Source organism: Rutilus rutilus (assembly GCF_951802725.1).
Source record: "Rutilus rutilus genome assembly, chromosome: 16".
Taxonomy (NCBI): domain Eukaryota; kingdom Metazoa; phylum Chordata; class Actinopteri; order Cypriniformes; family Leuciscidae; genus Rutilus; species Rutilus rutilus.
This window is the reverse complement of record NC_140224.1, coordinates 29,677,465-29,701,325: the sequence shown is the minus strand read 5'-3', so window position 1 is coordinate 29,701,325 and position 23,861 is coordinate 29,677,465. Positions and strand designations below refer to the sequence as shown.

Genomic DNA, 23,861 nt, shown 5'->3' with positions numbered 1-23,861 from the left:
GCGTAGCTTTCCAGCGACCACCCTGTCCTCGGCCTCTACTTCCTCGGACCCTAGTTGCACGCCACGGCCTCTTGCACGACCTCCTCTGCTTCGCCCTAAAATTATTTTTATTTTACAAAAGGACATTTTAAAAACCTACATTTTGCGCATGTGCTCCTGCACGCACTTTTCCAGTCACAACACAGCAATCAAAGGAGGACGCGCTGAAAACTGTAATGCTGTTCTCTTCCTTCATAACTCGTACTGAGAAGGTTTGAGTTGCAGAGGAATTTGTGACTGTTTCACCTGTTCAACCACATCAAAGTTTCGTAATTAGTAAGTCTGTGCTTTTTCTCTTTTTGTTCTTATGTGCTGAAGGGCTGCTGTGCCTTGGTGAAACGGTGTTTGTACGTGAAGAGCTCTTTTCCAAAACGCCATAAACCTAAAAAGCTGCCTCAAAGAACCAGCAAAAGTAATGATTATGAATGTGTAAAATATTGCAATAAGACATTTTAATTGTTTATTAATTTCTGTGTCGGCTGCAAAGATGAAGTTGACGATATTTGACTCGCGATCTTCGCAACGCATGCACCGGAGAAATGCACATTTATTAGGCTACATAGTTTTATTTTGTTTTGGATGGTTTTGTTTAGAACCAGATTTCTGTAAATATATTCCACATTTTTTAGGCCTGTGAGGCGAGGCTACGGTTCGGTTCACGATGATATACACACTAAAAACTCCTGGGTCAAAAATAACCCATAATGGGTTATTTTTGACCCAACTCCTGGGTTAAAAAGGGACCAACTAATTTCTGGGTTATTTCAACCCAGAGAATTGGGTCATTCATTTTGACCCAAATTCTGGGTTAAATATCTGACCCAAATGTTGGGTTAAAAAAACCCAACATTGTAGTTAATATAACCCAACTTCTGGGTCAGATATTTAACCCAGAATTTGGGTCAAAATGAATGACCCAATTCTCTGGGTTGAAATAACCCAGAAATTAGTTGGTCCCTTTTTAACCCAGGAGTTGGGTCAAAAATATCCCATTATGGGTTACTATGCCAGTATGCCTTATTTCAGAAAATAAAACTTTGTTTTAAATCTATATAAAAGAAACACACACTTGGACATATTTATTTTTCTATTTATTTTAGTTCATACTGTAATAACAATATTAAGAGAGAAAAAATAGAAAAATAAACAACTCTTAAACATTCTCTCTCAAACATTCGACACAAACATTTGACAACATTCAATGACTGGACTTAAGGCTTTAAGTCTTCAAACATTAGTTGTGTCATTTACTGCAGCTTTAACACAATTAAAACTCATCAATTTACTGCAGTTATAACACAATTAAAACTCATCAATTTACTGCAGTTATAACACAATTAAAACTCATCAATTTACTGCAGTAATAACACAATTAAAACTCATCAATTTACTGCAGTTATAACACAATTAAAACTCATCAATTTACTGCAGCTTTAACACAATTAAAACTCATCAATTTACTGCAGCTTAACACAATTAAACAGTTCTGCAATTAAGCAAGGCAGTCTTAAGAAATTTGACTGGTTTTGATTCAGATCCCTCAATCTGATACACAACTTGCTGCAGAAACTCCCATGCGGGAGCACACTGCTTTGGGTAGTTGATATCAAGAACATAAAATGCCTTGAAGCACACGTCAACTGCCCCAAGCAGTGTGCTCTGAGGGAGTGCCTGACCAGCTAATATCACAAATGCCTGAGAGGCACATTGCTGGGGATCTCCCAGCGCCAGGACAGAGGGGAATGGCTTCGAATGATGGAGGTATTCCACCATATTTGTTCCAACCTAAAACAGACAGAGACAGAAAGATAGATAAAAGAAAGTGAATATTGTGTAGAAGGTGAATTGTAAGCAAGATAATAGACTACCAGTTTGTGTTATGCTGATACTAACTGTACAAGGAAGCCAAATGAGCTGTGGTTTTTAACTGTGTGTTCATTTTGAGTGGGTCATGAATGTGTACAAGAAAAATGTGGGTTGAGAACCACTGAGTAATAAAACTTAACATCTTTAACTTCACTTTCTAGTCAGATTGCTACCTTGGATGGCATCGCCCAAAACTGAAATAATAATAATAAACATTTATTTGTATAGCACTTTTCATACATGGAATGCAACGCAAAGTGCTTCACAGGCATAAAAACTAATTCACACAATGTCAATATAATATATATAAATAACAGATAAAATTAGAGACTTATACAAATTCACATAATATTGTACCGATAAGCAATTTTAGAAAGGTATGTCTTAACCTGCCTTTTAAATATATGAATGCTAGTAGCCTCTTTCGCTTCATTTGGTAAAGAATTCCAAATTTTTGGAGCATAGTGGCTAAAAAGAAGCATCCTGATCCAATCATGGATTGCCTTCTTTCACCTGTACAGTATGGTTAGAATTAAGAATATTCTCTCTCAGAGTGGTGCTGAGAAACTGCTCCAGTGTACTTACAGGCATTCGGTGTATGAACGCTGTCCGGGACTCTTCAGTGGAGTGCCGGATAGTCTTCTGCCCAACCCTGTAGACGGCCTGTGGCACCATGGTGGGTAGCAGTGTTAGAGCTAGTTCCCCTTTGGCATCTGTAGGTTAACAATATTCTAGGTATCAGTATGTGTGTGTGGAAAATAAAATGACTGTATAGAAATATGTAAATGAACAGATATTTGAGTCTCAACATACAGACAAATGTGACCAAAAGGAAAGGAATCCCAGGACCCTTGCCATTGAACACACAAAAGGTCAGTTTTAACTTACCCAGTGTCATGTCCTCAACATTAAGTGAAGGGAGTTTATTGTCCTGCTTGGCCAAGTACAGGACCTTTTCAGCATATTCAGGGAGCCAGGTCTCAAATAATTTAGGTGCAGCCTCACCATGTAGAACCAGGAAGTCCTGCGCAATCTAAAAAAACCCACAGGAAACAAAGGAAAAAATGTGATATCCGCTACTTTGATACAAAATGTAATTAAGGTATTACTACTATATGTTCCAGTAGAACCATACCATGCCCATAGTGGTGAGATGAGGATACTCTGTGAGGATTTCCAGTATGTCCTTGGAGCTATTAGCCCGGATCCAGTTGGCTCTGCATAACACTGTGTCCTTCATGTAGGACTGCACCTGGGTGAAAGGCTCTGAATTGTGTTTCAGCCATTCCTTCTGTTGGAGGGCCCTTTCTTCTGGAACGGTTGATTCTCCAGAGAAACACAAGAGTTTACAAATAAGTTTATGAGTTTTCTTCCTGTAGCATGCGTTCAGACAGGGACAGGGAAGCCGGACGCCAGCGATGTTTTTCAATTAATTTCAGTGGGGGTTGTGCGTTTCTGCACCCGCAGCCCGCAATGCAGGGGTTGCTGCAAAAAAATGCCACCGGCATCCGACGAGAGAAGTTGAGCCAGATTCAACTTTTGGGTAACCGGAGCCCCACGTCACGTTCCGGCTGCCAATCAGACACTTAGATCAATCAAACCCTCCACAGACAGCCTGAAATGTTTTTGAAACAGAGACTATCCAGGTGGATTCACGGACTAAACTCTGATAATCTACCTGTGTGTGTGTTCTGACTAGGGCTGGGCGATATATCGATATATTTTTGAAATGCGATATGGAATTAGATCATATCGCATATATCGATATAGTTCAAATTTGAGCCGTGATCCTTGCTCCCCGCGCCTCCTTTTCCATTCTATCCCTTATCGGGATATATATCGTATATCGATATTCAGCCTAAATATATCGCGATATGACTTTTGGTCCATATCGGCCAGCCCTAGTTCTGACTTTGTTTATTTCATGTACTAGCTTCTAAATCTGAATCTGACTCACAATTTAAGGCGCAAAATAATGACACAAAGAAGTTAAATTTGATTTGTGTCCGATGATGAGAGAGAGAGAGAGAGAGAGAGAGAGAGAGAGAGAGAGAGAGAGAGAGAGAGAGAGAGAGAGAGAGAGAGAGAGAGAGAGAGAGAGAGAGAGAGAGAGAGAGAGAGAGAGAGAGAGAGAGAGAGAGAGAGAGAGAGAGAGAGAGAGAGAGAGAGAGAGAGAGAGAGAGAGAGAGAGAGAGAGAGAGAAGTAAGCGAGTTCTGGCAAGTGGCAACCCACCTACGCTCCCCCCACCCGCCCCACCATCGCACTCCTCCATCACTGGTTGCCGGCTTCACTGTTAAACTGATATATGGTATCGGAACAAGTTCAATTATGACAACTTTGAAAACCTTTTCAATACGCATAAGGGGGGAGTGTCAAAAAATGCAAAGTGCCTGTTGTTGTGGAGTCAGCTATTTTAACTTTTTCTTTATCTGCCAAATTCAAGAAACAAACAACAGAGACGAATATACAAATCTGATCCTTTCACTCCTACAAGCCATACATTTTCTGTCATTTTGGGAGCCTGTGTCACCTGGTATGTATGCCCTTCGTGACTGGCTGGCTTCAGGCATCTGTTGGGTGGACCCATGGTTCGACCTCTTTCTAACGTTCCGTAGTCTTTCTTCGAGGAAGCCCGTGGCTGGGTAGTAGATAACTCCTCCATCCTTCATTACCTTCCTGGCTTTTGTGTACCATATTTCCTGGGAAAAAAAGATAGAACTTTCCTTATCCAAGAGGGACATTTATAATCTTTTACAAAGTTTTGCAGTAGAGATAACACACATCAGGTACAGATAAGGAACAAGAGAAACAAGGGTTAAAAGCAAAATGAAAGAAAATTATACATGTACACATACAATATATTATGTCTTGTATGACCCGTTCATCTCATTAGACACCATTGATTATTAAAGGCAGGGTAGGTAGCTTTTTTCTAAAAAAAAGTGTCGAGTGTCTGTAGTCCTCTCAGGGCTGCAATAAACACAGCTACTTATTTCCATTCGGAACGAATGAAACGATTGGCTGGGCGACTGTCACTCTCCCTCGCTACCACCCCTGCTGCTACAGGAGCTGCCCACATGCGCGCACTAGAGTGCGGATCGGGCTGAATTTTTCTGTCTAAGCCCGGCCCGCGTCCGACAGAGCAGTAAATAATAAATATTTGTGTGAAGGGGTGGGCGATATGGCAAAAATATCATATCACATTTTTTTCAGGAAAATCACGATTCACAATTTTATCACGATTCTTTTTTATGTTGGTTTTACTATTTTGTGACTGAGCATTACAGCCAAACTAATGTCCATATTTTAAAAACAAAGCCTTAAGTAACAAAATAAAAAATAATGGCAGACAGGGGCGAAGATAAAAATATTTGTCATTATTTTCTTTGTTATCAAATATTAAGATCAAAGATACACATTACACATACACAACTACAAATTAAATAGTGCTTTATGTTTTCAGCTACAGTAGGTGTATTTAACAGTAACATTGAAGAAAGTAATTAAATGAACAAATATGAAAATAAAACAAAAAATAGACTTCATTGTATAAATTATACATTGATACTTATTAAAGCTACTATTAAAGTTATCAGTCAAGAGCAGTGAGTGATTTTCTATTTGCATTTTGTTTTATTAACATTAAAGGGATAGTTCTCCTAAAAATTCAAATTGTCATAATTTACTCTCTCAAGTTGTTTTAAACTCGAATAAGTTTCTTTCTTCTGTTGAAAATAAAAGTTATTTGGAAGAATGTGGGTAACCAAACAGTTGATGTACCCCAGTGACTTCCATAGTATATTTTTCTCCTATGGAAGTCAATGGGGACCAGCTACTGTTTGGATAGCCACATTGAGAAACGCTCACGTTAGAACTGCGCATCAGCACACAAATTAAATGTTTAATTGTAATCGGCTAAAATCGGTATCGGCAGGTCAAACTCAATGAAAAAAACGGAAATCGGAATCGGCCTAGAAAATTGTAATCGGTGCATCTCTAATTGGTATATAAATGGTATATTTTAAATCAGCATCAATTTCCATATGAACCAAGATAATTAAACTCACATAGCCACTGTCTGATCCATCATTCAGGGTCGGGAATGTCTGCACCAATGATAGTGCCAGGGCCTCTTTTATGTTTGTGGATGGCCTGTAAATGTAAAAAAACACTTTCAGTAAATAAACAAACAAGTGACACAAATGTACAGCCTATACATTTAAATTTCCAGATATTTAAATATTTCCAGAAGTAAGATAATCTCAAAATATCAGCGACATTGAATTTCAAATACTCAACCTAATACTTTTGCAGGCATCAACAGAGAACCTGACCACAAAACACTTATGTTTAAAGGAACACTCCACCCATTTGCATTAAAGGACAATTCCGGTATTTAACACTTTAAGTCTATTTTGTAGTTTGTTTTGGATGAACAAGAGTGGTGGACAAAGAAATTTTGACAATGGTTCCTGTCTCGACTTTTTGACTATTTTAGAATTGCCCATGACCGCTTTAGAATGGAAGTCTATGGCCATGCACAAACATGCCCTTAAAACAACCCTTAACGTTCGTTTTCAAAACTGTTCAACTCACCGAGTGGTTAGTGGTGTTCGTTGATGATTAAAAACAAATTTATCGGCGCAATGTATGATTGCAATCCGTTTATTTTTCTATAGTGGAACTATTTTTTCAGATACCTCACAACCACGTATAAACTTCCGCTCTTCCGTAACTTCCGTTGCTCTGCTCACGCTAGCCTTCTGAGAGACAGAGAACCGAGCGAAAAGACTACAACCAAATGTAAACAGCCCCCTTTCCGTTTCCAGTAGCGCAGTAATATCAACGAGCAATGAGTCCTCCAATGGAAATCAATAGGATTTTACAAAATGCCAAATAAAACACGACAGAATCTGTATTTCGCTACGCTACTTGGTGTGGAACATCAACGAACACCACTAACCACTCGGTGAGTTTCACAGTTTTGAAAACGAACGTTAAGGGTTGTTTTAAGGGCATGTTTGTGCATGGCCATAGACTTCCATTCTAAAGCGGTCATGGGCAATTCTAAAATAGTCAAAAAGTCGAGACAGGAACCATTGTCAAAATTTCTTTGTCCACCACTCTTGTTCATCCAAAACAAACTACAAAATAGACTCAAAGTGTTAAATACCGGAATTGTCCTTTAAGCTTTGCTTAAAGGACAGGAACCCAGTCATACTATTGAATGGTCGTGCAACATTTTCTCATTTTCCCCTGAGACGAGAGAAATCTGTATTTACCTCTTTACACTTCCTCCTACAATGACGCAAAAATCGTTTTTTGTTGATGTTAACTTTAATATGTGCTCCACAGGTCCAATACCATACTAAAAGCCCCTGAAATGAGCATAGTATGACCTCTTTAAGTTATACCAGATGTATCCCATATTTAACATACCTCTCTCCAAACCTCTCAATCAAGGAAGAAACAAGAATTTGGGTCAGAGTGATCCTTTGTTTTCTATTGATGAATCCATTGTCTTGAAGGTTCTTCATTATTTCTCTGCCACTGGAGACTGCAGAAAGAACCTGTTGGATATCCTAAAATAAATGACAAGAATAGTTGTTGAGGATTCATTGCAATTTACGAATTTAACCCTGGCATACCAATTTTGGACAAAGTCACAAATCTAAACGTGAATATTTAATATCCTGACCTGAAGTTTCATAGTCAAATATTAGCAAAAGGAAAAGGGGAACAAGTACTAAAAAGACTTGTAATATATGTATTAATAATGTATTAGTGCTTCATTCCATCCATCAACTTCTACTTGATCTGTAGTAAGGTCACATATTTTCCTTTCCCCAAAACAATTACAGGGGTGATAGTAGAAAAAAATCCTGAGCCTGAACTTTTTTCCCTGGGAGGTAAGCGGGCCCCTAAGCCAAATATGCCCTGATCAACATAATTGTCAAGCGGGATCCAGGGGTGTGCTCCCCTAGGAGAACATTTTGATAAATAGTCCCTTAAATGATAGATTCTGGTGACTTTTGTGGATATAAATGGACATCATTCAGACATTAGATGAACAAACCCAATACAAGCCTATATTACAGTAGCAGGTTTCAGTAAGTCAAATTTAAGACCTTTTTAAGACATTTTAAGACCATAAAGATTGAAATTTAAGACCTACACGACGTATTGCCAAAAAATGTTCAAATCAAAGAATTCATTTTATTTCAATGAACTCAGTAATTGAAAAAGCATTAATTTAATTTACAGATAAAGCAATCACATTATCCTTCCACACTAGTGTTGCACGGTGTACCGATACTTCAAAAGTATCGCGATACTCGGAAATCAAAAACGTCACGATACCCAAATTTATCAGTATCGATACATAAAAAAAAAAAAAAAAAAGCCTCCCTATGGACGTCTGTGTTTTTTTTCCTGACGCACGCAGCAAAGAACCTGCCGCTGTCAGTGTCATGTGACAAAACACTACAGCGAGATGGCTGCATGTGCGAGCACAAGTGGTCCACGACTCGTAGAAAAAGATGACGCGAGGAGTGACATATGGAAGTACGTTGCCTACCTTGCTCTGTTGCACGGTGCACCGATACTTCAAAAGTAAATCGGAAATGAAAAACGTCACGATTCCTTAATTTATTAGTATCGATACTTCTAAGAATGACCGCGTTCCAGATTTGTAAGGCCGGCGACACACAAGTTTGGTGTCTTCCCCTGGCTTCATATAGTTGCACTCCATGACTTTGGCTACGTTTTCGCGCTGCCAGTGTGGGAAACACATTCGTAGTGTATGGGAAACACAAAACAAATTCGCACGTGGAGTGACTGCTGTATCAATCTGATTGGCCAAAACCCAAGACCAGCCCTTACCCTATTACCGATTGGCTGAAGTAGGCTTACTGGTGTGGTTTAGTGAAAGCGCCTCTCAGATCTTGGGATAATTGTCAATTCACGCGAACGTGAACCTGATTTTTTTTTTTTTTTTCGCAGACACGTCTGTACGCCGGAAATCCGGCGTGGCGCCGGAGTGCTATCAGGCTTGCAATTAGCTACTGTGAGTGGCAATGTTTAAACAGAGAGAAAAAAAAAAAAAACTTACAAGTGGTGGAACTGTTTCTAACACCAACACCTGATCTGCCTCCGATTCTTCCAGGGGGCATATGGGGTCAGCATCATGGCCTCTAGATTCATTAGAAGTCGAAGGTTGAGGTGACGCAGCAGCTGGCAGAGCATTAGAACCCTTCTGCAGAAAAGAAAATATATAAATAATATTTTGAGCTTAAGATTCAATGGGTTAGGCTACCTGTGTACAGGCACAAAGTAAAAAAAAATATTCCTTTGTCAGCAGTACACTCTTGTCTTAAGTGACCAGTGCATCATAGATCAAGGTGAGTGTCATAGGGTTGTGTATAGTGTTTAGTTATAAAAAAAAATTAAAAGAAATAAAAAAACCACTTTTACTTACAGTCCAATTTATCCAATCTCAGTAGCCCAAGTAGTGTCCCCTCCAAGTTGTCCAAATATTTATGTCATTCATTGAGTGATAGGGGTGATACTGATCCTCTTCCACTGAGGCAGAATTACTTGAGACTAACTTGGTTGGTGTGTTCCCACGTCAACAAAGCAGTGTAAATAGTGCAAGTGGCTGTTCACATGCTTAACTGCAGTCTAAAAAAGTCTGTAGCGCAGAGAGATGTAAGAAGTGTCATCATGTTCTCTGTATGACTTGACTGCATGTAATGGGTGATGATCAAGTAGCTCTTCCACGTCAATAGCTAACAAATCCTTAGTGGGGATCACACTGTACGCAAAAAGATGTTCTTCAAACCCCAGTGTTTCCCACTTCTGCACAACAAGCTTTATTCTCGACCTGCCCATTTGCTCCAGAACCAAAATGGTTTTTATAAGCCCAAACTGAGGGTCCCCATCTTTGTCATAGGACATAAACACCATCATGCCTGATCTATAAGTGGTACCCTTAACCGTGACCCTGGCCGGTACGTACAGCTCTGTGAAAAGTGGGAGTCCAATCAGACCACTTTGGATCTCTTTATAGCCTTCGAGGTTGGCTAGAAATGTTGTGTATCCTGGACCAATTTCTGTGGTGTGACTTAACAAAGACCCACACATGAAACTATAGCACTGCATAATCTGGTGTCTATATGCCATTGTTTTACAGATGTTTCGGAAGTTGCAGGTGACATGACTGACACGTTTGAAAAAACCATGTTTGCCTTCAAAACGCATTGACCACAGGTGTATCAAGGGTCCGAGATTTTGAAACACCTTTGGATAATGGAGCATGAAATGATGTTTTGGTCGCAGATGTAAATGAGGATAGAGCTCCAAGAAAAGAGAGTGGTGGTCTTCAATGATTTTCCTCAGGTAGCGTGTTGCTGCAAGAGTAACAGATGGTGAGAAGATGATTTCCATGGACTTGAGTAAAAGTAGGAGAAGCTCCCATTCCTTGCTATCAGTGGGGATCAGGTCACCTATCATTAAAGGCAGTAAACGAAGTAGGCACCACATCTGAGCTGCAGACTGTCGCAGAGGGCTGTCAATATTCTTGAGATCATTCTTGCTTATTAACGATGGCTTGTTTCCCACATCAGAAAAGCCATAATCAAAGCTTGTAATGCGGTAGTTAAGCTTATCTAGTGACATGTGCTTTTGATCAATTAATGATTTTAACACAAGCTTGACTTCGTACGCCCCTACCCCTTCCAGAATGTCATGCATTATATCCACAGCTACATTGTCTGTCACGTGGTAGAAAGACAGGCTGTTTAGGATACTGTCCCTTTTAAGGCCTGTCTTAGAGGGGTTGTCTGTCTCCAAATCTGCCCTGTGAGTATTGGCATCACGCAAAAGGGCAAGATCTTCCTGTGTCTGTACTCTCAAGACATCTCTGTGTACTCTACACAGCCGACACACATGATTTCCACTGAAACTCTCACTATACCCAAGAATAGCATTTAAACCCAAATTGTCCCCGACTACCTGGACAACTGTGAATTTCACTACTCCTTGAAAGTCACGGGTGTTAACAGTGATGCCATCCTTCTCGAGAGACTTTAATTCATCCACGATTGGGCGCAACACTGCATCAATGCCGTAGGTCTTTGCGTCGTCCGATTTATAAACTGCTAGCAGGAAGTGTGACTGTAAATTGGACAGGAGATCTGGTGGCAAACTCTTCAGGATGAAATATATAAATCCTAACTTGTGAACTACAGTCTTGGACCCAAGAGGATTAACCGTTTCACAATCATCATTGTACAACAACAATGGTATAGACACCTCTTTCGAAAAGAGTGGATGTGATTTACAAAATTCTCCGTCAAACACATCGTGAAGAAAATCCCTCTTTTTCCTTTGCCATTCCATCATTGCCTGTAAAACGCCAGGAAGTTCCAGTATCTTGTCTAGAAGAGGCTTGAGCGGAATACGCTGATAGGTATCAGCCACAGCAACTTGTCGGACACTGCCAGTGACTGAGTCCCTCTGCTGAACATAGGAGACGCTTGGTAAAACCTCCTCAACTGGCTGAATGAAGTTTCCCGATTTTGTGAAATACTTTATCTGTTTGTAGTCTGTCTCCAGTCCTTTGAAAGGCTCGGCTGCATCTGAAAACTCCTGCCGGAGCTCTTCTACCTGTGGGCTCTGCTCATGACCTAACTGACTAAACAGTGACATTGTCTTGGTTTTTAGTCTGTTCACAATGTCACCAATTAAACTTGAGGTGTGTTGAACCACATAGTTTATGTTAGTAAATGTATTGGAAGACCTGGATCTTAGATGAGCAAGAAAAAGGGCTACTCTGTCTGTAATTCCCTCTTGCTCCAATTCATCCCAATCATCGTCTAACTGCTCTGCTTGTACACCTTCAATTTGTTCTTGATTATCATCTTCATCAACATTAAAAACATTAGCAGGCTGATGCAATACATTGGCAGGCTGGGCCAGAGCCTGGTTCTCTTCGTGTTCCCTATGTAGGTGCCTTCTATAAGAACGAATGAAGGAAAATGTTCTGCTACAACTGCTTTCACAACACTGAAAATATGTTGTTGAACTATTTACATTGTGAACTGTTCGTAAATGTGATAAGAGAGACTTGATATCACCAGGGATTAGTCTTTTGCACTTAAAGCATGTATACGCCATCTGCCTGTTGATCAGCGGTGATGAAAGCCCTTAGTGCTCTAGTGGAGATAACTTACAAATTCTCTGAAGAGCCTCAGGAATTTAAGCCTGGGGCCAACTTTGGGGACAAGATTTTTGATAGCTTCCTCATCCAAGAGAAGAAATGCCTCCTCATCTATGTCTTCATCTGAAAGACAGAAAACAAGACAACATGAATATTGTTAAGTCGAGACAATTGTGAACCACTCACCAGACACTCTTTGATTATCAAGCTAACAATTTATCACTTTTAAAGGTCCCGTATTATGCCCCTTTTCACAAGATGTAAAATCAGTAACAGTGTTCATTTCGAGTCAGACAATACTGCCTACAGAGTCAGAGTGCTGTATGGAGATGGAACAGGTATAGTTTAGTAGTTTAATTACGGTTATAACGTATTTGTCATTTGCTTGTATCCATTATTAATAGCCTACAAGTCTGCTGTTTCGGACCAGGTCCGAATGATGATCATACATATCGTCGCTGTCGGGCGGAATCCTCGTATCTCCAAAACCATAATTTTTCAGGAAATTAAAAAAACTGCATATTTTTTGAGTTATTAAACATTGTATCGTTAAAGTTGGTATTATACCTTGTATTGCTATCATATACTGTTGTATACCAACATTAACTCAACATTTCCCCCAAATCATATTTAATCGGAGATACGAGATTTATGACTTGGGAGCGGGAGATATGAGGTTACGCTGTCATTGATTAGAATGGTACGGACACAGACATCGCTGCTGCCAGCAGTGTTCATCAATGTCTGCGGTCGCTGACAAGAGATAAGGCTTTAAGAGCTATTCAAATCTAATGACTGTGGTTACATACATCTTCCTAAACTCCATTTTAAACGTTTAAGAGATATGACTGATGCAATACCAAAATATTAGGCAAACAAAATCGGCGGTCGCGTTGAGCCTTTTGACAAGAGAAAAGGCTTCAATAGTTAATCAAAGCTAATGACTGTGGTTACATACATCTTCGTAAACTCAGTTTTAAAGGTTTAAGAGCTATAAGTGAAGCAGAACGAAAAAGGATGAGCTGACTAACGTTAGCAGTCTAATAACGTTAGGTGGAAATTTGCCTAATCTGCACGCAAACTTACCTCCGTGGCTCACGGGCTTCCTTCTGCACCAAAGCATTACAGCTATCGATTTTTAACAAAACAAGCCGACTTAATTGTATCTAACCTAACTATTTTCACTCGTTATTGTCTAAAAAACAAACAGAGTTATGCAAAGATAGGCTAACTGTACGTTCACACCGCCGCCGACTTGAGCAAAAAAGTACGGGGAAGCTTGTTGACGCTTTGGCCGCTCTGAAGTCTGTGTCACACCATGAAATGTAGAAGAAAAAAAAACAAGCAATACATTGATACTAGGAACCTTTTCTAATGACAGCATTTTTATAACCGTTGTGGTCACATTTGGTCGGGAAAAAAAATATTTTGATTAATATGCGCGAGGGAGAGAGAGCAAGACGTATTGTTTGAAGACGGTGAAAGTGAGTGCGCGCGCGCGGCCGGGGCTCTCTCTCTTTTGTAACTGGTCCCTATATGAAAATAACGTCATATCATAAATGATAGGAAACCCAGCAACAACGATTATCAGTTTCTCCTCCATTTTCTCTGAACTAATGTTTTGGTAGGAACGAAAGTTTACATCGTATGTTTCTCCGGAATCAGCCAGCGCGAAGGACGTCTATATTCCGATTGGTTGCTGGCGTCTGCCGCTGCTTGCCGCTGAACCGCGTCATAGCTCATTACCATAAAGTTGAGATACTTTCAACTTTCTGATTGACGCTCAAAACGCCCAAAACGCGACGCCGATGGATTTGACGCTCCTTGCAGCTGAGAGAAGCCAGCTTCCATTGAAAATGAATGACTTCCGGTAACTTTGGAAGCTCAAGTCGGCGGCGGTGTGAACGTACAGTTACTGGCGCCAGTAGACCCTTTTTCTCCCATAAATAAAACCTGCTACTTGGGGTATTTAATATGCACAGTGCCAACTTCGAGTCAGTAAAATAATAATAAAAACAAGAATTTAATGCTGGTATCCAAAACATTTAATTCAATTCAAGTATTATATTAGGGCCCTTTCACACCTGAAAGTCCGCACCAAGGTCCGAACCAAAGTTCATGTTTTGATACATTGTATACATTTGGTTAGTTTTGGTTTGGTTTCACATTGCAATTATGCGAGCGCACTAAAGAACTTTTCATGACGTACTTGCGTCCTGTCGTCATCATCTACATGGCTGCATATTGACATTGATTGGTTTGTAAACAGACGTGCGTCTGACGTCAGCGTGTTGTCAATTCGGCGGGTAACTTTGACAAGAATGAATGAACAGACGCATATTATCGTTGCCACTATGCTGTTATTATTACGGCATTACTCCCTCCAGCACCAACTATACTCGACGCTAGTTCAAATTCGCCAAATGAACGTCCTCGTTGTGCAAACAAATCATCGCCGGTAGGATGCAGGACAAATGTGTGCGTGTGTGTGTGCGCGCGCGCGCGAATCAGCTGGAAGAAACGCTGTGGGCAGGACTGACAGATCTGCACATAAATATTCTTCTTCAGTTGTTTATGCTACGCGGGAACCACCGGAACTTCCTGTAAATGGTCCGAAAGTCCGAACCATACAGAAAATGCTTTCACACTAGAAACGAACCAAACCTTTGAACAGTTTGATCCGGACCGAGACCACCTCTTTTCGTCGGACCAAATTTCGTCTGTTTGGTCCGGACCGTGGTCCGGGGGAGGTTTCACACCTGTAATTTTGATTCGGACCAAACTGAAAAGTCCGAAAGTCCGGACCAAACAAGGTAGGTGTGAAAGGGCCCTTAGATACATTTTAAAACTTCAATGCACACGTATAATAAGCCTAGTAATAATAAGCCTAGTAATACGTAGACATTTAAAATACATCAATAACTGATATCATAGTTTAACACAGATAAAATCAGAGTTAAGGCTTGCTTTACGCGTTGCTCGACGAGGGTTTCTTAATCGTTGCGACTTTCAATCCTGAGGAGACAAAATGCCGCGGAAGCTCCTGCCGCGGAGTGAAGAAGAGGTGGAGTTACAAGGATTCTCAGACAGTTTAAGTGTCCAATGGAGTTACGAGATTTGCTCTCAAGCTATTTTCAACACTTTAGATTGGTTAATAATTTGTAAAAATAACAGAACCACGTGGGGACTGACCAATAGCATCGATTTGTGAAAAAATATGAAATTGACCAAATTTGGACATACGAGGTTTCCGCCCGACAGCGACGATATACTGATGAGTTTAATAAAGTTTATTGTACATCACACAAAAGATGAAGCGTCAGTTTTACTTCAGAAAATCACCGTAAGAGCTGAGTAAACACAGTAAGTTATAAGAAGCGTGCAAGTACATGAACGATTTTTGGTAGAGTTGAGGGAGCATTTTCTTTAAAAACAAAATAATTCCACCTCGTCTTCAGCGGCTGCCTCAGATTTCGGGAGTAAATAGAGAGAGCTACGTGGATTAATGCATCCAGCCACACAACACCTACAACGCTTTGGAGACATTCTCGTCAGTGCAGCAGCTGTGAACTCAATCAGGGCGGGTCTATGTTGAAAAGTTCTGAATTTCACAAAATCTTGCACCGACACATTTAAGCCTTATTAAAGAAAAATGTTTAGGTATAGAGAGATGATATAAGGGCAGTAAGAGTAAATGCTCACCTCTAAAATTCTCTGTCAGCTCAGACAGCCGCCACTCAGTTAGTTTATCGGAGACAAAGCTGTCCATTCAAAATGACCTGGAGAAAACATAGCAATATAGAGGTTAACAATTCGAAGACTTGACCGCTTCTTTAACTTTCACTACTTCAGCCAGTAGAGCACTGTATAATATGATAAGCACGGCACAGCTGGTAAACATAACATTATTCTCTATGAGTGTACACACACAGGCGGGTCTGTCCGCGGTGCCCAGCAACGGCTCAGGACCGTGTTCAAAATCCTGCCGCGCCACAGAGCGCCAGTTATATAGTTTTATATTAAATTGACATTATATTTTCTCAAATCGTTGTTAATGACTTCACCCTATGCTACAATATACATTTAGTTTTACATTTATTCACAGAAATGAGCTGATTGAATGAAAATGGCTGATGTTATCGTATTTATAGGTGAGATTCTCAATTCATTCAGTTAACTTAACGGACGCTCTGAGGTAAAGTGTTTTGACTGCAGACTTAGCAACGATTGTATTTAATTACAGACATTATCTTAGTTTCATAATGTCCTTAAACATAATATTGCTGGCCATAAACTGAGAAAGTGCGCGTTCGTTACCTCAGGGACTCATTTCATGAACCATCGTTTTTTTTTTTTATCATTCAAATTTGGCTGGGTGGTTAATAACACTTTGTTCTTTAGTCTGACAAACTCAAAACACATATTTATTTTGACTTTACACGGACTTTAAACTAGTTAGATGTTGTTGCGATAGCCGGCCGCGCCCGCGGCTACAGGCCAACCACAGAATTACCACAGCTAACGCCAGTCTCAACGTAATTTTTTTTCAGCAAATGGTGCTAAACTAGCAACGGGGACATGTACACAGAAAAGTTTATGTTACATCAACACTGAAAATACTCTCTTACCTTGAATACACGACGAAGTTCCACCGAAGAAGCACAGGCCAAAAAATCGACCGCGAAGCGAGTCAAGCGACGGTTATTTCAAACGACTGACTGACTGTTGTGAGAAAATTCCAGAACAACTGCGGGCGGGGTCGGGAGGGCGTGTCGTTCTTCTTCCTCTTCTTTTGAATTTCTGGCAGACTGATGTGTATGTTTATAATGTACACAACTGATAATGTGATTGTTCGTATTATAAACAATTGTTGACATGATAATATAATAACTCCATAAAATACACCCCTCCAAAAAAAAAAAAAAAAATACATTAGAGAGAGAGAGAGAGAGAGAGAGAAAGCCAACCCTATAACCCAAAACATGGGTTACTCTTTGAAAAATAACCCAGAAACCCAAACAACCCAGGACTTGGGTCAAAATATTAGCCCTATAACCCAGAAAATGGTTACTCTCTGAAAAAATAACCCATAATTTTAACCCAACACAAATAACCCAGAAAATGGGTTGAAGAAATAACCCAGGAGTTTTTAGAGTGTAATCTCCAGTTCAAGCACCTTATGTTGTGATTGATAGCCTATATTTACTTTATGTATTTAATCCAGGAATGAAAATATTAATGAATTAATGAAAAAAATATATATATTAAAATTAAGATACAATTAATACAAAACGAAATTCGTTTTAAAGAAAGGCTTTGTGCTTTCTGTTTTGAGGTCTCTCTCTGTTAAAGTTTGAAAGTCTTAGTGCAGCTTTCAGAGCGCTTGCGTCCATAATGGAGAACTGTCAAGTAATATTGTTTTTTCCTCATAAATGCAAACACGAAAAATAAAAGACAAAAAACTTTTTTAAAAAGACAAACCATAAATTAAAAAAAAAAAAAAAGATGGATTTATAGCGTTTTGGGGGAAAAAAATGAATGGATTTATACCGTTTTGAAAATGTTTTTTTTTTTTTACTTTGAATTGATCATCAACAATATTGTTGTTTGATTTAATAATCACTGTTGCAAGAAGTGCCTAGTTAAGTTTTTTTTTTTTTTTTAAGTGGAAAAAGTAGGAGCTGCCACAGATTCTGTTTAGTTAGCTCCTTTATTGTTTTTTTCTATAGCCTAGAATAATATAGGTCAAATGCAGCAAGTCAAAAGACCAACTGGACCTTCTTTGCCAGTTTGCTCACATTTCTTTGAAGGATGGCAAAAATATCGCCTGAATATCGATATCTAGATATTGGAAAAAAATATCGAGATATTCATTTTTGTCAATATCTCCCACCCCTACATGCAGAACACCATATATGTTATGAATCTTACACGAAATTCATCTTCATCACAATGTAACTGATGGTAATGTAAAAAAGTGTATCAATGCAACCTGTTTTTAGCTTATATAACTAGCTCGTTAGCGAATCAAAAAATATATATTTTAAATTTACCAATATCAATATGCTAGCTTGATAGTGAGTACTAAAATACATCTTATTTGTTTATATTCATAAGCAATTAGCGTTAGATTTTTTTATTACATGTGATTCTGACATGATGTCACTACATGCACTTTGCTCCTTCCTCTCTGCTTCTCTCAGGTAAATAATGCGTCTTCAGCTCAGCGGTTGGAGTCTCGCGTTCATGTGTTTTGGGGGCGTGGCTTTGGAAGGAGCCCAGAAGGGAGGGGGTGGAGTGAATGGAAATAATGAGCTGTCTTTAAAACAGTCGTGAGAGGTCTACAGACACTCGATTTTTATACTTTCTTTTTCAGAGTACTTACATTTTAATTATGTATTGATATGTACATAAAGTTTAAACAAATTTGAAAAAGAAGTTTTTTAGACCATTCCTACCTACCCTGCCTTTAATAGAATGTTTAATTGTGGCAGTTTTGAGGGAAATCCCATTTGATATATATATATATTTTTTTTTTTGGTGAAAACGGTAGTAGCATTTACAAAATTATTTGTTTGTTTAGTATCGTTGTTCAAGCCCAAAGTATACTTCAGCCATCCAGGCCTCCATTAACCTCCATTTAAGTATGTTATATTCAGTTCATTTCTGAAATGACAGAATTTTTAAATTCCTCGTCGGAGTTGGTCAAATGTTTTTTTTTTTTTTTTTTTTACTGTAACCACAGTAAACGTGTCTGATTAGACCCAACTGCTAGTCTGATGGTTTAAGAAGAGACTGTAAACAACAGACTGGGCACTGGAGATCACGTCGGGAACACCATCAATGGGAAGAGACCATACTAGGGTTTCAGGAAATCAGGAAACCGCTTGCAGCTCAATTTTTGCGTCCATGTGGACGGTGCGCATACAATGCACATGTGAGTGATTTGAACGCTTTAAAACAAAAGTGTACTAGATGTGCGCATGCACCGAACGCATCGTTCGACTCTCACGGCCTTTGAAAGGCTTGCGTACTCAACTGTGCATGAAACGGAGCGGAGCGTGGAAAATGAGTTATGACACAGAAGAGAAGAAATTGTTGAATAAAGTGCACACAAAAAGTATTCTCGTGGCTTCATAACATTAAGGTTAAACCACTGTAGTCACATGGACTATTTTAACAATGTCTCTTTTCTACCTTTCTAAGCCTTTTGAAGTGGTAATAATGTTGGGTCAGAAAGCTCTCGGATTTCATCAAAAATAACTTAATTTGTGTTCCGAAGATGATCTTGCAGGTTTGGAACGACATGAGGGTGAGTAATTAATTACAGAAATATCATTTATGGGTGATTAACCTTTTAATTTCTCCAGATGTTTTATCCTTAAGAGTACTAAAAGAATCGTAAATGTAACCAGAATTGGAACCAGAACCAGAAAATGAATTCTTTACGATTCCCATTCCCATCCCTAATCGTGTATACCCCCACATTATATCAGTCATTTGGCTCTAGATATCGGCATCAGCCATTGAAAAAACCAAACTGGTCTTCCATTAGTGCACACACACACACACACAGAGCGTATTCAACAATTGGTTGTTATCAGGCAGTGTATTACATGAGAGGAATGAATCGGAACACAGAGTGCGTGTTTGAATTCAATTTACCTAGTGTGTCGAGCATGTATATATAGCCCAAATCTTAATCCCCTTTCCTCCGGGATCATTGGCCTCTTTGTTCTGCCTCATTTTAAACCCCATTGTGTGACAGAAGCATAGAGCATGGAGGTAATATAAGGACTGATAGAAAGATGTCCTCACTACAGGGAACGGAGTGGCATTGTTCAACTCTTCTCTTCCATCCATCTCTCTCTGTGATAGGAGCTGCGATGTTCCAGCCACACTCATTTTGCAGTCTTTGTTCTGAGCTGCTGCGTACTGTGCCTTTAGTAGAACTTCCATCGATTGCTCTCCCTCCCGTTCCTTCCTGCTCTCTTTCCCATTTTGTTTCGCTCCGCATCCCTTCTGTTCCTCTCTTCTTCGGCTGTGATAGCCTTATTAAAATCAGGTTATTGCGCAATCACTTTGCTGTTTTCCCGACAATAAGGTTTGCTCAATTTTCACACACTATATTTAGAAAAAGAGGGGCAGTAAAATGAATTGGATTTAAGTCTTTAGGAGGTAGAATTAGAAAAGTCTGATTACTCACCTTTTAAGGGTGTAAGGGGAATAGTTCTTTCTGGTACATAGTGTCAGAAATTAACTTCTATTAAGAGGCAAATTTTACTTCCTGGAATTGATTTCTAAGGTCTTTAAAACACTTCTTTTTTTTTTTTTTATTAAGGTATGTTTGATTTAAAAACCTTATTAAAATGCACAATTTATTTAAGTGGTTCTCAACCTTTTTTTCAAAAAAATCTTCCTATCTGACAAAAAAAAACAACCTCAAATCTAATGTCAGTTTAATGTTGTAAATCTTTATTTTCTTATTTTATTTTTTAGTAATTTAATTAATATTGATAATATAACTAAATTCTCAATCTGATTGATTATGTTGGCTTATTGCTATAGTTGAATGCATTTATTTATAGATAACATTGAACAGTTGCTAATGCACAAGATATTCTAACTAAACACGAGTTTTGATATCCTGTGCATCATCTCATTCTCATCTAATATATTGTACTATATTCCAATTAAACTATATAACTGCAATATAAACGGATTTCTAGACTTTGATTTAGTATTAACCATGTAAAAATGAAAGTATGTAATTGCGTTCTTTAAAAAAAGTTATTTCAAAACATTGCTGTGTTTGCTTGAGAATCCCACCCGTCTGACACAACAATATCTGCTCAACCAATGGTGTGAGATTGGGGCGGATACATCTGTCTCACCGACCAATGGCATGACGTTTTTTGGCCTTCGCCTTATAAATATCTGAGACATTTTTGTCATTTTTGGTAGTTTTTGCCACGGGCACTGGTTAATTTCTGACCCTCGTCTAGCACCTACTGCATAAATCCTTCTAGGGAGAGAGACAGGAAAGAGGGAATGAGATGGAAAGAGCAAGAGAGTGATTGCAGGCAGAAACCTTTGCCAAGTTTTTCTAAAAGTGAATAGAACCTGCGAGAGGGAAACTTAAAGTGAGTCAATTTATCTTTTGAAATGTTGACTACCATGCAAATGGCTCTTTCTAATCAGGTGAGGACGTGGGCTGTAATAAAATGTTAATGGACGGTGTAGCTGCCAAGCTGATTGCGTACGATTGTCTCTAAGTGTGATATGATTCCGCTTTAATGAGAAGTGTTCATTCCACAATGGATGACGTGCTCTGACCCACAACCATGAGGAACCAAAACCGAGAAGGTTACTTCCTGTCCAGATAGTGATCGGAATAGTTCAATTACCCAAAGATGATCACATACACACTATACGTTCTCTTCCCTTTCTTACAGTTTTGGAAATGTGAGAAAACATTTATTCAGAGGTGAGTCTGGGAAACGAGTGGGTGGTTTGAGAAAACATTACATCACTGTATGAGTAATTTTTAATTACGATGATGGTATTTATTGCAATATACTTGTTTTTCCTCAAAGTTTAACTTCCAGATATTTTATATCTTACAAATCTCTGTCATATCGACATCAGCCATTGAAAAAACCCAAATAATGAAGTTTATATGAAAAAATATATATTTTTTGTTACCAAAATGTACGATTATTCATAACTATTGAATGATATGTCTGTAGTACCTGAGACTTGTTGTAAAATAGCCGCTGCATGTGCAGTTATAAGAAATATTGTTTTGTAATTTGCTGACAGTTGCGTTCAGGGCCTTGGCTGCATTTCATGTTATCCAGATAAAACTGTAGCTAGTGAGTTGGCGCTCTGGGTGGCATTGAGTCATTGATCTTTTCTTCCAGCGAGGTTGAGTTAAGCCAGGGTCCTCGGAGATCCGCACAGGTCCTGGCACGCCGCATCGGAGAGCTCTGGATACCCACTAACTCAGACGCAATGGAAATGCTAAATTAGTCAGCTTGCTAGTTCAGCAGAGACTGAGGGACCCAGTAGAGAATGACTTGTGACACACTTTAGCTGCTTGAAGCGAACTTGGAACAGAAACGGCAGCGATGCTGAGGGAATATTTGAGTCTCGTAATGTTGAATCTGGAGTGTGATCCATTGCCTTTTGGGATTGTGAAGTTGTTGCACTGCCCGATACTAATGTTAGCTTTATTTCTCTCTCTCTCTCTCTCTCTCTCTCTCTCTCTCCCTCTCTCTCTCAAGTGTTTGTCATGTAATCCTCACATACTCCTCTGACACTCCAACCTCCTGTGGATAAATATTTGCCTACTTTTGTATTTACTTATAATGGGCCCTTACTTTTTACTGTGTGTGTACTGAAGTGTATGTCATGTGAGCTAACTTACTGCTCATCTGGCACTGGTGCCTCTGTCGCTGCTTGTATCTCTGTCATGCCTTTCCCTCTCTTTCTCTGGCTCTCTTTGTCTTGCACAACTGTAGGTCTGGCCAGTATACAACATGTAATGGTAGAAACTGTAATTTTGGTTTGCATCCTTTAAGTTCCTAAAATATATACAAAATAATAATAATTATATATACACTGCTGTTCAAAATTTTGAGGTAAGAATTTTCTAAATTGTTTTTGAGCCTACATTTATTTGCTCAACTTTTTTTTTTTTTATATCTGTTTACAATATAGTTTAAAGGCAAAGCTGAATTTTCAGCATCATTGCTCCAGTCTCCTCCAGTGTCACATGATCCTTCAGAAATCATTCTAATATGCTTATTTGCTCAAGAAACATTTCTTATTATTAGAAATAAATGTCTGATACTTTTACAGTGATATAAAATTACTCGTACTGTGATATATCATTTTGGTCACACTGCCCACACCTTGTTATAAATGCGTTTACAGTTTGTTACCATTACATATATTTCAGCAGATCTATTTACATCTATTTAAAACACTCTATTTTTTTTACACATACGTATATTTGTTTTTACACATGCATCTCTGTTTCCTACGTATTTTCTTTACTCTCAACCTCATTTCTCTTTTTTTTATGTGCTTGTTGTGTTGTTGATTCTCTACACACACACACACACACACACTGTTCTGAAGCATGCAATGTCATGAGGTGTTCCTCTTTCTCTGGATGAACTGCTGACCTAAAACACACACACATTTCCCTCACTCTCTTTTTTTTTTCTATCCTGTGAAGTTGTCCTCTATCTGTCCCTTAATCACTCTATCGGAGTCCTTCACAGTTCACACAGCACAAAGCTCGAGATCTGTCCTGCCTCTAGAGACAGAGAACTGCTGAGCTCCCAGAACACAGAGACCCATTTCTAGCCAGGACTGTGTGCCATTCAGTATTGAAATAAGTTTATTTTTAAATCTAGTTCAGTTCCTCAATATCAGTGAAGTTTGAATCGAACAGTTTGCAGAATTGAATCCAGTAGAATTAAAATAACTGAAATACAAAGAAATTCATATAACTGCGTCACACGACAAGTGTCATTTAACTAGAAAAGGATTGTTGTCAAGATAAACCTGCCTGAGAGTTTAAAATCTTGTCTGGCAGTCTAGAATGAAGTTTAAAGGTGTTGTCGGCTCTACAGACAGATATTATATTATTTTGTCTTTATATACTCTATAGTTCAGTAAAAGTTTGGGGTTAGTAAAATGTTTTCAGTGTCACATGATCCTTCA

The 23,861-nt window shown here is 39.0% G+C and overlaps 3 protein-coding genes across 26 annotated transcripts in view; 1 reads left to right on the top strand and 2 right to left on the bottom strand.

Moving 5' to 3' along the window:
* Positions 1 to 23,861, top strand: part of camk2g1 (calcium/calmodulin-dependent protein kinase (CaM kinase) II gamma 1) — a 95,220-nt gene that overhangs the window by 9,288 nt on the left and 62,071 nt on the right. The window lies entirely within an intron of this gene.
* On the bottom strand, positions 1,449 to 9,577 carry LOC311305900 (uncharacterized protein). 2 transcript variants are annotated; one of them, XM_084433896.1, is made up of 8 exons: positions 9,018 to 9,577; positions 7,346 to 7,488; positions 5,974 to 6,058; positions 4,437 to 4,605; positions 3,041 to 3,231; positions 2,794 to 2,938; positions 2,491 to 2,618; positions 1,491 to 1,824 (listed from the first exon to the last, which is right to left on the bottom strand). In XM_084433896.1, the coding sequence occupies exons 2-8, from the start codon at positions 7,441 to 7,443 to the stop codon at positions 1,516 to 1,518; spliced, it is 1,125 nt and encodes a 374-aa protein (XP_084290022.1). In that variant the 5' UTR covers positions 7,444 to 7,488; positions 9,018 to 9,577; the 3' UTR covers positions 1,491 to 1,515. The 2 variants fall into 2 exon arrangements, with proteins under 2 accessions (XP_084290023.1, XP_084290022.1); XM_084433897.1 differs by lacking the exon at positions 9,018 to 9,577 and having other exon boundaries at positions 1,449 to 1,824; positions 7,346 to 8,992.
* Positions 9,579 to 17,277, bottom strand: LOC311305897 (uncharacterized protein). Its single transcript, XM_084433871.1, has 2 exons — positions 15,828 to 17,277; positions 9,579 to 12,248 (listed from the first exon to the last, which is right to left on the bottom strand). The coding sequence occupies exon 2, from the start codon at positions 12,080 to 12,082 to the stop codon at positions 9,587 to 9,589; it is 2,496 nt and encodes an 831-aa protein (XP_084289997.1). The 5' UTR covers positions 12,083 to 12,248; positions 15,828 to 17,277; the 3' UTR covers positions 9,579 to 9,586.